This window comes from Cicer arietinum, chromosome 1 (assembly GCF_000331145.2).
Source record: "Cicer arietinum cultivar CDC Frontier isolate Library 1 chromosome 1, Cicar.CDCFrontier_v2.0, whole genome shotgun sequence".
Taxonomy (NCBI): domain Eukaryota; kingdom Viridiplantae; phylum Streptophyta; class Magnoliopsida; order Fabales; family Fabaceae; genus Cicer; species Cicer arietinum.
Window position 1 is genome coordinate 22,500,622 of NC_021160.2, and position 16,344 is coordinate 22,516,965.

General features: G+C 30.2%; 1 protein-coding gene across 1 annotated transcript; it reads right to left on the reverse strand.

Annotated features, from left to right (window-relative positions):
• Positions 1 to 330: 330 nt before the first annotated feature.
• Positions 331 to 3,313, reverse strand: LOC101498114 (uncharacterized). Its single transcript, XM_004488269.4, has 4 exons — positions 3,141 to 3,313; positions 1,554 to 2,147; positions 1,120 to 1,159; positions 331 to 839 (listed from the first exon to the last, which is right to left on the reverse strand). Exons 1-4 carry the CDS (start codon positions 3,196 to 3,198, stop codon positions 587 to 589), a joined length of 945 nt encoding a protein of 314 aa, XP_004488326.1. The 5' UTR covers positions 3,199 to 3,313; the 3' UTR covers positions 331 to 586.
• Positions 3,314 to 16,344: the final 13,031 nt, after the last annotated feature.

Sequence of the window (16,344 nt, forward strand, 5' to 3'; positions counted from 1 at the left end):
ACACACTTAATTCATTGGTGCTTCATAGAAAGACACATTCCTGGAGTTGGTTTATTTATAAGGGAGTTCAAGTTTTTGCTTCTTTGATTGGTTGTTTGTTTGAGCATGTGTCAATTCTCTTGATTTTTATCCTTTATGTAACCGGTTTGAGTTCACGTTTTTTATATATAATTTTGGTTATATAAAAAAAAAAAAAAGCTGTTCATTGCAGATTTGTTATGCATTTTTAAATTTCCATGTTTCCATCAATATTATTGTAACTCAAGCCATGTTACAAACTGACAAGGCTTATGTTATCTATGGATGAGAAATTTTATATATATCAGTAGATAATCTAATAATTTATTGTGTACTGTTATTAATACTGCAGAAGAAATGTCTATAATAACCTATAAATTTTCTAACATACTAAAAGGAGATACATTGATGCAAGGTAGTGTATACTGTATAGTACTACTTTTTAGTTGCAAGATATGACAAATATGGCATTTTGATCACTTTTCTTCCTTGAAATCTTGCAAAATTTTCTGAGTGTGAATTCCAATCCATGGCATCACATAGAGAATGATTGACCATTGATTTTCTTCTAGATGTAATTTTCCACATGAAGTGAAGCCCAGAGGCTTGTAAGTAACAAAAGTATGGAATAAGAAGCAGATGTGGCTATATTGGGGCTTCCTCCTGGTGGTGCACCATAGACTGATGATGATCCATCAGGATCAGGCATTGTCATGCTTGGTGTAGATGGAGTCATTATACTTGGTGTGGTTGGAGTCATAGTACTTGGTGGTGGTGTAGTTGGTGGATTTGGTGGGCTTACAAATGTTGGTGGACTCATGCTGCAAGGGAAATACATATTAGAACTTAATCTATGCATAATAAGTTGAATATGATATCTACTCGACAATCATTCTGGTCCCTAAATATGTGAGGTGATGTCGTCCACGAATGAATTGAAATTACAAAAGCACCCTTGAATGTGTTTTGTGTTAGTAATTTTATGGACTAAACTGATTATGAGAAGACACATTCAAAGACTGACCTAAGTAATCAAAGAGATTCACGTTTAAGGATCAGAATAATTGTTTACTCTATGATATAACTGTCATGAAATCTCACCTTGTTGTTTTGGAGGATGAATAGTGGCAATTCCCATGACCTGAAACAATGTAGAAAAGAACATGTAATGTAACAGACATGATAATATATTAGGATTTTGTTGACAATGTAATTCTAATTAAAAACTGAAATAGTGAATGAAGCTCATAATCCTTAGAATCATAAACTATGATATTATTGATATGAAAACTGACTGAATTTGTTACTGTACCCCCTTGAGGTTTATGTTTCACATGTTGGTATTATGGTTATATGAACAAAGGGATAATAATAATGAGTAAACTATATGGAAACACAAACCTCTAAGTGATTGCTACCATATCAAAGTATGCTTGAAATAGATATGTGGTTATGAATGCTTCATGTGTTTCTAAAAATTCTTCATATTTTTGAGACACTAAAAAAACTGATTTTAAGTTTGATGAATGTCTTACTTGGATCTTTGTTTGTAAGTGTTGCTGCTCCTCCAAATGCACAGCTTGTAGGTGCAGGATTCTTTTGGTAGTAATCATTGAATGCATAAGAAGCATGGTCTCTCAATGTATTAGGGTCATAGCACATTCCTCCTTGTTGAATTTGTGAGCAATCTGCACCATATCCACATGCATAATCAAGAGCTACTTGTAGAGTGGTCTCTGCAGCTGATTGGCTAGCAACACACCATTGACCACCACCAGATGAAGTGGTTGGTGTTGTTGGAGTTGTTGTAGTTGGGCTTGTTGGAGTTGTAGTTGGTGTTGTTGGGTTTATGTATGGATTTGTTGGGCTTGTTGGGTTTGAGTATGGATTTGTTGGGCTTGTTGGGTTTGAGTATGGGTTTGTTGGGCTTGTTGGATTTGTGTCTGGATTTGTAGGGGCTGTGTATGGATTTGTGGGGGTTGTGTTTGGGCTTGTGGGGGTTGTGTATGGATTTCCTGTTCCTGGTGTAGTAGGGTTGACAATTGGAATTGAATCCAATTGAGTACTAAATTCATATGATGATATTTCATGATTTTCATCTTCTCTTAATGTTATGGATGTACTTATACCTGTAAAACAAAATAAAGATTTTTTAACTCTTCAGCAGAACATATGGATGTATCGATTTCTTTGGGAACAAATGTATATGTAAACTAAGAATAAATTAATCTAAAGTTCTTCTTGATTGCTCCCAAGATGGAAAGATCATGATGCATGTTTTTCAGGCCATTCAATAATTTCTTTTTTAATGCATGTTTATATATGCTTTCCTAAAGCTACCATAAGTTCATCCAAATTCAACATAATCAATTGAATGTTTCTGTTCATTCTATATTTAAGATTTTTAATTGCGGTCGAGATGTTTGATATTGCAGAGAGTTGCAGTTAAATGCTGCTGATACGACCTCAATTGTAGTTGTATTACGGTCGCAGTGACATAAAAAAGCTACCATAAGTTCATCCAAATTTAACATAATCAATTGAATATTTCTGATCATTCTATATTTAAGATTATATTTGATATTGCAGAGAATTGCAGTTAAATGCTGCTGATACGACCTCAATTGTAGTTGTATTACGGTCGCAGTGACATAAAAAAGCTACCATAAGTTCATCCAAATTCAACATAACCCAATTGAATATTTTTGTTCATTCTATATTTAAGATTATGTTTGATATTGCAGAGAATTGCAGTTAAATGCTGCTGATACGACCTCAAATTGAAGTTGTATTATGGTCGCACCTCAATTGAAGTTGTATTATGGTCGTAGTGACATAAAAATCCTTAATGTCACAACTTAGATCACGGTCGTGCACTATGATTGCTGAATCGAATAACACCATCAGTTTTTCATGAATTCTGTTTACTACAACTCTGCATCTCTATGTTCCAAAATTTATATAAAATCGTAATTAAACATTATTGCTTGCTCTATCCTTATCACACACCTCTAGCATTCTTGTTCTGGTTGTGGAGCAATACAATACAATATATAATAATAACTTAGAGAAATATATATTTAAAGGACCAAAGTTCATCCAAAAAAAAAAAAAAATCAAACCTGAACAGAAGGAAAGACACAACAAAAATAAAACAAGGTGCCGACTTCTAGCTCCCATATCTGAATGTTTTACTTCTATGCTTGGCTTCTGAATTTTCTTTCCAGTTTATGAGTAATGTTTGAGCGACAAACTTGCAATGTAATTGTGAAGGAGAGAATTTTATCTTTTTCAGGTGTACCTTTTATTTATATATTATATATTATATATATGATAAAAATAAAAACAAAAACTAGAGAATCATAGCTTTCTTGGATCAAAGAGAGAAGAAAGCATATTAAGAAAACTTGAGAAAGGAGGCATTGCATTGTTGGAATTAGCAAGCAAGAGAAGGTTCAAAAAGAAAGGAAAGTTGCATGATTGTATAAGGCAAAACCATCATCTGCTTAGTGTTATGATTCAGTAGTTTTCATAATCATATTTAGTAGTTTTTATCTGTTTATTAATTATTAAAAAAAAGTAGAATTTAAAAAATATAAAAACTAGTTGAATCATGTTCTGATTTTATTTTTATGTCATACTTTTATAGATGACTTTTCTTTTTTTATTTTGTTACAAATGATTTTCATAACGGTAAAACACACACATGATAGAAGTTTTACAATAGGAGGGTGAAACAATTGATCAAGATTAAAAGAAAATTTATGTGACTTTTTTAAGTGATTATGTATCACTTAAATAACTCTTATGATTGTATGGTTAAAATTTAACACGTTCACTCTCTCATCGTAAAAACTCTGTCATTTGTTATGTTTTATATATATATACAAAAGATCAGTTAACTCCCAATATAAATTTTTTTTCTTTTCTTAATTTTTAAAAATTGATCTCTAAATACTAACACGGCTAGGTCTAGCTAATGAGTCAGACTTCCACAAAATAATAAATTTCGGTTTAATTTTTTGTTAAGCAAACCTATAAGAATATGAATAATTCAATAGAGAAAACCTATAAGAATTTGTATTTAGAGTTTAACGCATTTTCAATAAAAATCTCTCACTAAAGAGAATCTATCATTATAATAGTCAAAATAATTTTTTTTAAATTCGAAACGGATACCAGTTAGATCTAACACTTGAGATTTTCTTTTTTTCAAAACTTGGCTTATATATATATATATATATATATTATTAATCAGAAGATAGAGGTGGACAAAGTTCAGTTCTGAACTGAACCGTTTAAAAATTGAACCGAATTAGTTTTCAGATTAAAAAAATCGAACCGAACCGGTTTTCAGTTCAAAAATCAAACGTTTTATAAATTGGTGCACCGGTTAATTATTTGAACTGAATCGAACCGGTTTAACTTAATTTTTTTATTTACATAGGCCAAATTTTACATAACTACCCGTAATTATTTCTAAAAAAATGCGGTTCAAGTTTTTTGAAATAAAAACTAGTTCGGTTCAGTTTTCTCGAATTGAAAATCAGTTCGATTCGGTTTTTTGAAACTGAAAATCGGTTTGATTCGGTTTTAGTTTTAAAAAATCAGTTCGAAAACAGTTCGGTTCTCAATTTTTATAAACCATTTCAGTTCAAAAACAGTTTGGTTCAGTTCAGTTCTGCAGTTTAGTTCAGTTTTTTTCTTTTTTTTAACACCTCTAGTGATAATATTATATACGCATAAGATAAATACTACCCCGTATGTATTTAAAGGTTAAACACACTCTCTCGCTTGTTTAATTTTTAAATAAAAAGGATTAGGATATCAACTAAAATAAAAAAAAAATTATGTAGCACAAACGATAGATATGTATTTGAATTTCTTAATATTTAGTTGGAGGTTCAATTGGTCGGTGCATATGGTAAAAAATAATATGTCGAGAGAGGTTCATCTTTTAATTAATGCAAGTATCTCTTGGTTTTTAAAATATTTTTTTAAAAAAAGAATCAATTTATTTGACAACTAAAATGAGTCTGTAAAAAGTTGATAAAAAGGAGTGTGATAGTACTATTCCACGTATCGACAATGTCGTTTTGCTTTTTTGTGCTTCTTTTCTACTGTTTCATGGGACTGAACCAAAAGAGAAAGATAATACAAACACAGTGATAATTTTGTGGTAATTACCTTTTACGTTTTGTGATGATGAATGTTGTCTCCTTTCTATTCCTTTCCTTCACCCCTAACATTGCAATACAAGCCGTTTTCTCTTTTTGTTTGAATATATAAATAAATACTTCCTGTGGAATACTTAGGAATAACCAACCATTTCTTTTTGTAATTAGATTCTCTAGTTATGCGCCTTCTCTAACAAAAACTTGGATATGTGTTTCTTAAGCTACATTGTCTCCATGCTTTAATTAATTAATTAGTTTTATCTTAAAAAATTTAGGTATCTCAAATTTTATACTAAAGTAGATTTAAACTTGCGCATTGCGCGAATGTCTTGAGATTTATTTTTAAAAAATTAATAATTATTAAAAATTATATAATATATATAATTTATAAGTCTTTTTTAGAATTAATCATTTATAAATCTCATTTTTTATTTTGTTTCGTGAACTAACACTCTTATTAAACAAACCTTATATCTTAGTAGCATAAATATAATGACTAATATATCAAATCAAACACAATATTTGTATTTACAATTTTTTTACATAATTTTTATTTGTAAATATTATCTCAAAATAATAATAGTTAGTTAGATGTATGAATTATAGGGAAAAAAATTGATAGTAAATGGATAGTCATGTAACAAAAGAATAACTTAAAAAAAATATTAAAAGTGACATTAGCATATATAAAATTAACAAGGAAACTAAATAAATTAAAAAATGGTTGAATGATTTGAATTGATAGGCTATTTTAAAGGAATAAATTTGAATTAAAACAAATGTATAACATAAGTGCAACTTAAAAAAGACATTCTTTAAATTCAACTATGAAAATATGTGCATTTAGAGTAGAATAATTCTGAAACACGGTAGATACTTTGTTTTCATTGTATTAGTGTGAAAAACAACATCACTCTTCAAGATAAGTACTTCTCCCGTCTTCTTTTAAATATCTCTTTTGAAGTGTGTACAATTCTTTAGAAAATGATTAGTTTATTTGATTTTAATGATAAAATATTCCATTTTACTCAATTTTTTTTATTAATTGCAATTAGCGGAATAATTGTATGAGTTGAAATATAATAAATAAGAGTATTAGTGGAAAAAAAAGTAATTATTGTTGTATTGATATTGTAAAATGACATATAATTTGAGACAAAAAGAAATGGCAAATGAGGTATTTAAAATAAAATTGAACAAATAATTGTGTTCCTTGTAAGCTTGACTTGTCATAATGGAATAACAATTTATAAATTTGTAACAAATCTACAATATTTGGTTAAAACCTAATAATTTGTAGCCTCCATATGTTAATCGCCAACTCACATGTCTCTTGTGTCGGGTGTTTTTTGTTGAGTTATATGAGGCAAAAACAAGAAATATCATGTCACGCATGATTCAATTATAACGCAAAAGAAAATATTGAAATTTGATTTAGAGAACGTAAAGTTAAAAACATGGATTAGAGGTTTCAAATTATCATGTAGACAAATGTTTTGTTATTGTTGTTCCTTAATTATTGTGGGAACTTTAATTAATTTTCCAAGAATTCTGTAAATTCCAACCATTGTTCAGTTGATTTATTGTGCTAAAAAAATATACATTGTAACAATAGATCTACTTTGAGTGATGAAAATTAGGAACTATCAAAACCTTATGGTTCAAAAAAAAAAAAAAAAGAGCAAATGACCTAATAATAAGTGACTGAAAGGAGACATAACGCAAGGTTTGTTGAATTGAACATCAATAATTGGCATCGACATAAATTAAATAAATTGTATTTTATTTATTTATTATTATTGATATTGTAAATGAAAGATAACACAAAAATTATGTAATTAAATATTAGGCATAAAATGGAAAACGCATTTCCTGTGGCTAGCAATCCACTGTGAAAGAAAATGGTCATGAATGAGACAAATATACCAAAGTCAGTTACTCAAATGAATATAAAAAATACCGGTTGCATTTAATCAAACACCACAAAAGCAATTTTATTATACTCAAATTGGAGAGAAAGTTACCATTAACCATGGTTCATATATCGAAGTTGTGGTACGGTATGTATCTTCTTGTTTCTTGGTTCAACCAAGAAAAAAAGAAAATATATTTAGACTTACATTGAAAATTGTTACAGAATAAATTCGCATTTAATAAATGATAAGTATAATTGCTCTCGCGATCCCTTAACTTAATTTCAGGTAACATTTCAATCATTTATCTTCTTTATTTCCTCGATTTAGTCTTTTATTTAGTTTTAAGTAACAATTTGATCATTTTTATCTTAAAAAGTCAATAATGTTATCCTTTCTTTACAAAAACTTAGAAAATTCATCAAAATCTTCAAACAAAACCCATAAAATTCAATACCAATTCCAAGAAAATTCATATATTCATAAATGCATAACTCAAATATTCAAATAAACTCATATTTTTATCTCCAACAACATCAAATTCATCAAATAAAGAATGAAAATATGAGTTTATTTGAAGATTTAAGTTATGAATTTGATGAGATTTGCATTATATTGAAGATGATAATTAATTTTATTGGTTTTGTTTGAAAATTTTGATGAATATTTTGAATTTTTGTAAAAAAATGATAACATTGTTGACATTTTAAAACATAAATGATCAAATTGTTAATTAAAATTAAATAAAAGACTAAATAAAAAAATAATAATTAAGGGACCGCATGAGCAATTATGCATAAATGATAAATAGATAATAAAAAAAAAGTTTATTGCATTATGAGTTATTATTAATGTGTTTTTATTGTTGATATTTTTTTTTTTATGAAATGAAATTGTGTAGTCTATGATGAATAGAAAGGAAAAATGTTCTAGTTATGACAACTAAGCAAATAAATGAAGTGACACCAATAGAGTTATGTGGTATAAAATAAGATTAGGTGTCAAATGAATGGTTGGGAGTCTATTTTAATATATTATAGGCATAATTGTTCGTGCGGTCTCTTAACTTAATTTTAGATAACACTTCAGTCCTTTAGTTTTTGTTTTTTTTCTCGATTTGGTCCTTTGTTAAATTTTAAGTAAACAATTTGATCTTTTATGTTTTAAAATGTTAACAATGTTATCCGATTTTGTCCTTTATTTAATTTTATTACAAAAATTCAAAAATACAAAGAATGAAAATATGAGTTTATTCGAAGATTTGAGTTATACATTTGATGAAATTTGCATTATATTGAAGATGATAATTAATTTTATGAGTTTTGTTTGAAAATTTTGATGATTTTTTGTAAAAAAATATTAACATTGTTAACAACATAAAATATCAAATTATTTTCTTAAAATTAAATAAAAGACCAAATCGGAAAAAATAAATAAATAAATGACTGAAGTGTTATCTGAAATTAAGTTAAGGGACTATATGAACAATTATATCTAAAAAAAAATATAAAATATAAGTGAAGAAGAGAGTAATAAATCAGTTATTGTGAAAGGGAACTAGCATTACGCAAAATACCTAAGTGCAAATACAATAACATTTATGATCTATTTGAATTGACTAATTTGATCTTATCTACTAGCATAAATACTAAGAAATTTGTTTAAGAGAGTTTATGACATGTCCATAAATTATTTCAAACTAATATTCATTAATTATCCAAAAAATTTATTATATAAAATTAATTTAACTTTATTTTACTGTGTTATAAAAATATTTTATATATAAGTGTTTATACAATAAACATTTATATTATAAAGCGCTAAATAAAATATTTATCAAAATATAATTTAATATACAAAGAAAACTCTTTAAATTATAAGAAATCACCTTTTATTTGTTCATACAAATCATCTCTTGGATAGAGGGGTACTTTTAGAAACTCCAACAATAAAGTCAATTACCTCAACAACAAAATAAAATAAAATTGTGAGTATAAAATTACTTTTGAACAATTCAAAAATTAATCCACTTGACAAAAATAAGGTGTTCTATCCATCCTCTTTTATTTTACATTAAAATAAATATGATTTTTTTATATTTTTCTTCAACGACTTCGACAATTACTTGAAGAAATAATTTAGGACGAACATATCTTCACATCATATAAATTATAAATTAAATATAGTGGTATCATGATAATCCGATTATAACAATCAACATACCCAAGTTCCATTATACTGTGAATACTATAAGGCTCTACAACGACCTCAACACACAATGGTACAACTTACTCAGTAGTATTGTTCGTCATTGTTGAGTGGGCTTACTCCCCAAGTTGAACCCACCAAATTTTATTTATATTATTATTAGTATTAATATTGTTATTATTGAAAAAAAAATGAAAAAAAAAAAAAGAGATTTAGAAATCCCTAAGAAGAGTAAGGAAGAACGACATCCAGAGAAGAAAAATAAGAGTTTGGTTCCGGTGGTGGTAACAGGTATGTAGCAAATTTGCTCCATTTGATCTATAATTTTGATAGGTTATTTCTACCACTGAGTTTGTTATTTTAATATACAGTATGAGTAGTTTTACCTTATATGAGAGTTACTTTGGCATACCCACTTTAGTGGAAGGTTGTTATATGGTTGCTATTGTTGATTGATATTCTCTATTGTTATTAGGAAGACTCTGGTGTACCAATTAATTATTATTGTGGAAGTTTTACTGGACTAGGTCCCGTGGTTTTTATTCTATCAAGTTGAGGGAAGTTTTTCACGTTAAAAATTGTGTTTATCTCATATTTAATTTTCTGCCAATTATTTTTGCTCCGTAAAATTGTATTTTCTGTTTGGTCATTTATTTGCACAGGTGGGAGAAAAAATATTCTGCATTATTGAGATAGTTACCACTAATTATCTCTGGTTTTTCCCAACAAAGTGGTATCAGAGCTTGGTTGATTTGATTTGTGCATTTAAATGAAGGAGGAAAATAAATGTCCCAATATGATTAAACTCAACTCTTCTAATTACACACTTTGGAAGACTCTCATGGAAGACATGATATACAGTAAAGATTTGTATGATCCTATTGAGGGTAACACTGCTAAACCCACAAATAAATCTAACATTGACTAGAAGAAGATGAATAGAAAGGCAATGGCGTTGATCAGGCAGTGGTTGGATCTGGGTGTATATCCACATGTTGAAACTGAAATAGATGCTAACAAGATGTGGGAAAATTAAAAGAGTTGTATGAACGAAAGAATGTGCAAAATAAAACATTCTTGATTCAGAAGCTGGTGAATATGAAATACAAAGATGGGGATTCAATGGCAGAGCATATGAGTATTTTTCAGAATACAGTGAATCAGTTGACAACTACATAAATTAAATTAGATGATGAGTTGAAAGCGTTGTTATTGTTGAGTTTCTTGCCTGATAATTGGTAAGTCCTTGTTGTGACATTGACCAATTTAGCTCCAAGTGAAAAGTTGAAAATGTCAACAGTTAAAGAGAGCATGTTGAATGAAGAAGCTCGAAGAAAGGAACGTGATTTGATTAGTTCTTCCTCAAAGTTAGAAGCATTAGTTATAGAGTCACGGGGGATAAGTCAATCTAGAAATTTCCATAGACACGACAACTCTGAAAATCGTAGCAAGTCAAGAAGCAAGTCGAGGACTAGAAAAGAAGTGATATACCATCGTTGTGGCAAAACGGGCCACATAAAAAGAAATTGCAGGTTTTTTAAGAAAGATCAATCAAGGGAAATAGTTGAAGATAAAGAGAAGAAATATGATAAAGATACAACAACAGTTGCATCTGTTAGTAATGTCTACATTGTTTGTGATGATAATTCCATAGACCTTGCATGTCAGGATTCAACTTGGATTATTGATTCGGGTGCCTCATATCATTTTACTCCTAAGCGTGATTTTTTTTCATCTTACATTGTTGGTGATTTTGGCATGGTAAAAATGAGAGATGAAGGAATGTGTAAAACTATCGGTATTGGAGATGTTTGGTTTGAAACTGGGATTGGTTGCAAGCTTCAATTGAAGAATGTTAGACATGTTCCTGATATTCGTCTCAATTTGATTTCGGTGAAAGCCTTGGATATGGATGGTTATAACACTTACTTTGGTGGTGGTGGTATATATAAAATCACCAAAGGGTCCCTAGTGGTTGCAAAGGAACAAAGTTCCACTTCTCTTTATAGGATGCCTACGAAGCTATGCAAGGAAGATGTGAATGCAATTGAAGATGCATCTTCTGATTTATGGCATATGCGCCTCGGTCACTTGAGTGAGAAATGACTCAATATACTTACGAAGAAAAATTTTCTTCCTGTGAAAGGTACGTCTCTAAAAACTTGCACTCATTGTTTTGCTGAAAAACAACATAGAGTTTCTTTTCATAATAATGGTCCTCATAGGAGGCAAAATATTCTTGATTTAGTTCATAATGATGTGTGTATGATGGATAGTAAATCTCTTAGTGGTGCATCATATTTTGTTACTTTTATTGCAACTACTCTAGAAAAGTGTGAGCCTTTCCTTTGAAATCTAAAGACCAGATATTTAGAGTCTTCAAGCACTTTCATGCAAGTGTTGAAAGAGAAAAGGGAATAAAATTGAAATGTGTTCAATCAAATAAGAATGGTGAATACATAGGTCCATTTGAAGAGTATTGTAGAGAACATGGAATTAGGTTTGAGAAAACAGTTCCAAAGACACCTCAGCATAATGGTGTTGCAGAGAGAATAAATCGTACGATTAATGACAAAATCAGATGTATGTTTTCTCATGCAAAATTATCAAAATCCTTTTGGGGTGAAGTAATGAAAACTGCAGTGGATTTGATCAATCTTTCGCCTTGTATTCCACTTGGTGGTGATGTTCCAAATAGAGTGTGGACTGGGAAAGATGTCTCTTATCGTCATTTGAGAGTTTTTGACTGCAGATGTTTTGTTCACGTTCCAAGAGATGAGAGGTACAAGCTTGATAGTAAATCAAAATAATGTATATTCGTCGGTTATGGTGATGAAGAATTTGGTTATAGATTGCGGGATCCGGTTGACAAGAAAATTATCAGAAGTCGAGATGTGATATTTCTTGAAGACCAGACTGTTGAAGATTTTGATAAAGCTGAAAAACAAAAATCAAAATCTAGAAGTTACATTGATGTTGCGCCTAAGCCCCCTACTGAAACTCTTGTTGATGGGGGAGATTTACAGGTAGATGATGAGAATGTAACTAATGATCACATACCTCACCATGATGAGCAGGTTCCAGTAGAGCCACCAGTCGAGTTTGAGTTGAGAAGATCTACTAGAGAACGTCAACCTTATCAAATATATCCTCCACATGAATATGTGATGATCACTGATAGTGGAGAGTCATAGTACTATCAAGAAGCTATTACAAATGTTGATAAAGTAAAGTGGTTGAAGGCCATGCAAGAAGATATGAATTCCTTGCATGAGAATGACACATTTGATTTGGTAAAGTTGCCTAATGGCAGAAAAGCACTCGAGAACAAATGGGTATACAAGATAAAGGCATAAGAGAATAGTTCTCAACCAAGATATAGAGCAAGATTGGTTGTGAAAGGTTTTAATCAGAGAAAAAGTATTGACTTTGATGAAATTTTTTCACCTGTGGTGAAGATGTCCTCTATCCGAGTTGTGCTTGGGTTAACAACTAGTTTGAACCTAGAAGTTGAACAACTTGATGCGAAAACTGCATTCCTTCATGGTGATTTGGAGGAAGAGATCTATATGGAGCAACCAAAGGGTTTCGAAGTAAAAGGTAAAGAGTAGCTTGTGTGTAAATTAAAGAAAAGCTTGTATGAGATCAAGCAAGCACCTCGACAATGGTACAAGAAATTCGATTCTTTCATGGAGAAACATGGATACAGTAAAACTACTTCTGACCATTGTTTGTTTGTGAAGAAATTCTCTGATAGTGATTATGTTATTCTCTTGTTATATGTGGATGACATGTTGATTGTTGGTTATGACACTAAGAAGATTCGATCTTTAAAGAAAGATTTGAACAAGTCTTTTGCAATGAAAGACTTGGGTCCTACAAAGCAAATTCTTGGCATGAGAATTACTCGTGACAGGAAGAATAATAAATTGTGGTTGTCTCAACACAATTACATTGAGAAGGTGTTAGAGAGGTTTAGCATGAACAATTGTAAACCTGTTAGTACTCCACTTGCTACTCATTTTAAATTGAATTCTGATCAATGTCCTACAAGTGAGAAAGACAAAGAAGAGATGAAGAAGGTTCCTTATGCATCTGCAGTTGGTAGTTTGATGTACGTTATGGTATGCACAAGGCCAGATATTGCTCATGTAGTTGGAGTTGTTTGTCGGTTTCTCTCTAATCCTGGTAAAGAACATTGACAAGCAGTGAAGTGGATTCTCAGATACCTTAGAGGCACTTCTAAAGAACTCTTGTGGATGAAGAAATTCCTACATGAGTTAGGCCTCAAACAAGACAAGTTTGTGTCATTCTATGACAGTTAGAGTGTGATCCATCTCACCAAGAATCCGACCTTTCATGCAAAGTCGAAGCATATTGAAGTGCGGTATCATTGGATACGAGATGCACTAGAAATGAAGTCATTTTTAATTGAAAAGATTCATACTGACAAGAATGTTTCACATATGATGACAAAGACCTTACTTGTGACGAAGATGATATATTGTAGAAAGAAGGTCGACATAGTTGAGCAGTACCTTCCCACTTGAGTCATGAAGGCGAGATTTGTTGAGTGGACCCACTCCCCAAGTGGAACCCACCAAATTTTATTATTATTATTAGTATTAATATTATTATTATTAAAAAAAAAGAAAAGAAAAAAAAGGTTTTAATGGTTTTGGCCCATGTGAAGGTAATAAAAGGGATTTAGAAATCCCTAAGAAGAGTAAGGAAGAACGACATCCAGAGAAGAAAAATAAGGGTTTGGTTCCAGTGGTGGTAACAGGTGTGTAGCAAACTTGCTCTGTTTGATCTACAATAGTGGAAGTTTTACTGGACTAGGTCCCGTGGTTTTTATTTTCTCAAGTTAAAAATTGTGTTTGTCTCATATTTAATTTTCAACCAATTATTTTTGCTATGTGGAATTGTATTTTATGTTTGATCATTTATCTGCACATGTGGGGAAAAAATATTCCGCATTATTGAGATAGTTACCGCTAATTATCTCTGATTTTTCCCAATAGTTATAGGTATAAAGAATGGGTCGTTAACATCTCGTGGTTTGCAAACCTTTTTGTTACCACGTGATGCTCTGGTGCTTCCTCCTACTCTAACTAATCCTCTCGTGATCTTGATATTGCTCCTGCTCTTGTTCTAGATATTGATGTCATGTCTATATATATCAATATGTATTAACGTGCATTCATATCACATAAATAAATAAATAAATAAATAAATAAATATAAAAAGTAAATATATAACTTGCAGTTTACATTTCACATGAATAAATCGCACATACACAATATTTCATCCTAATATGCAATTTTGTCATCTGTTTCATTTGTTTTGATTCGACTCGTTCGAATTCTTTTGATTGCGACACACCAACCTTTTTTATTTATGTTTGTCGATGGATAAGATACGTAATACACTTGTCTTACATTATGGAGTATGAACCATGGAAAATGGATCAAATAATGGATATCTTTTGCTCAAACAAATCTCTACAATGTGTGTCATTGAATTCATCTTACTACCTCTGCTTGACAAATCAAACCACTTACTATAAAAATTACCACATTTTTTTGCATAATCTAGTGTCAGTTTCATAAATGTGTTCAATTATGGTGTAGAAGTCTTGTGTTCCATCATTGTCGGTCACACTTTTCATATGCACTCCACTATTTATTGTTTATTTTTCTCCAGTTTAAGATTCAATATGAAATTTATATCAATTGACATAATAAGTGTGTCATTCTTTGAAGTTTCATCATACTAAAAAAATAGATTAAATTAAACTAATAAGTATGGTTGGGAAAAAAAATCAAAAACCAACAAATAATATATAAATGCAATATATCATACTAATAAGAAAAATAAATAAGTATTAAAGTTTATCATTTTGATTTGGCTTTGTTTTGAAAAAGGAATCCAAAATCTAATTTGATATGTGCAGTTTTCACAAAAGGAAATCCAAAAATATTCAATAGTATTCAGTTTTATGCGGCTTTCCATTTTTTGGGATCGATTTGTGTTTTTATTTTATCAGTTTGGATGTGAACACCCCTAATCTTTAGAACTTCCGATATATAGAGAAATCTTTAATGGTCCGAATCAAAGTAACTCTCAGTATAAATTTTTTTTTGGAGCAATATCGTATGTCAAGACACCACTCTACAACCTTTTTCAAATAATCAATCAAAAGTCATAAATAGATATCAATACCAAATGTAGGATTAGAAGGACATGGTAATACTACAGCTAGAATCATGTAAGGTTTGTACATACACATATCCTATGGAATATTGTATGGAGTAATAATAGTTGGCCAATGAGAATAACAAATATATGATGCTTGTATATATGGTGAAAAAACCATCAGAGCATAATTCAAGTCTTACATTGTGTAGATTTGATGCAAAATAAGGATGCATTTGATCAAAGTGTTTTCAGGCCTCACCATTACACGATTGTCACATCTCCCCCTAAACTTCTTCTATTTTCATAATGCTATATCATCTTTCCAATAGTTTGCATCAATGTAAACATCCTCTGTTGTCTTGATACCACAAGTAGATAAAATATTTCCTAGATTTATTCCTTTTGGTTGTTGACAAAAAGTTTCTATTCAACTAGATTACCATTATTTATATCAAAATTTTTGTCGTAATACAACATGCAACCATTGATACAACAATTGATCATCTTGACACCTAAGACTTTAGACCTAAAAATCTTGCACACATCGATAACTTTGAGTATGGAATGTTGAGAAAAATACCTAATGATGTTTAAAAAATAAAGAACATCAATGATTAAATAAATGAAAGATTTTGATGCATATTGTTGTTATCTAAGATGTGTTATTGAGTGACTTTGTTAAGTTGGGAAATAATAAAATATTCAAAGCATAAATCAATGATTCATAAGATAAAATTAACTTTCTGAGAGACTTCAACAAGTTTTGTGCTAAAAGATCATAATGATCATACATGTTTGGGAGAAGTCAAAAAGATAATGATTTCATG

Coding starts and splice junctions, on each gene's coding strand:
- LOC101498114 (XM_004488269.4), bottom strand. CDS start 3,198: ATGGGAGCTAGAAGTCGGCACCTTGTTTTATTTTTGTTGTGTCTTTCC. Junction 2,148..3,140: donor GTGTCTTTCCTTCTGTTCAG/GTTTGATTTTTT, acceptor TTTGTTTTACAG/GTATAAGTACATCCATAACA. Junction 840..1,119: donor TCATCCTCCAAAACAACAAG/GTGAGATTTCAT, acceptor TTTCCCTTGCAG/CATGAGTCCACCAACATTTG.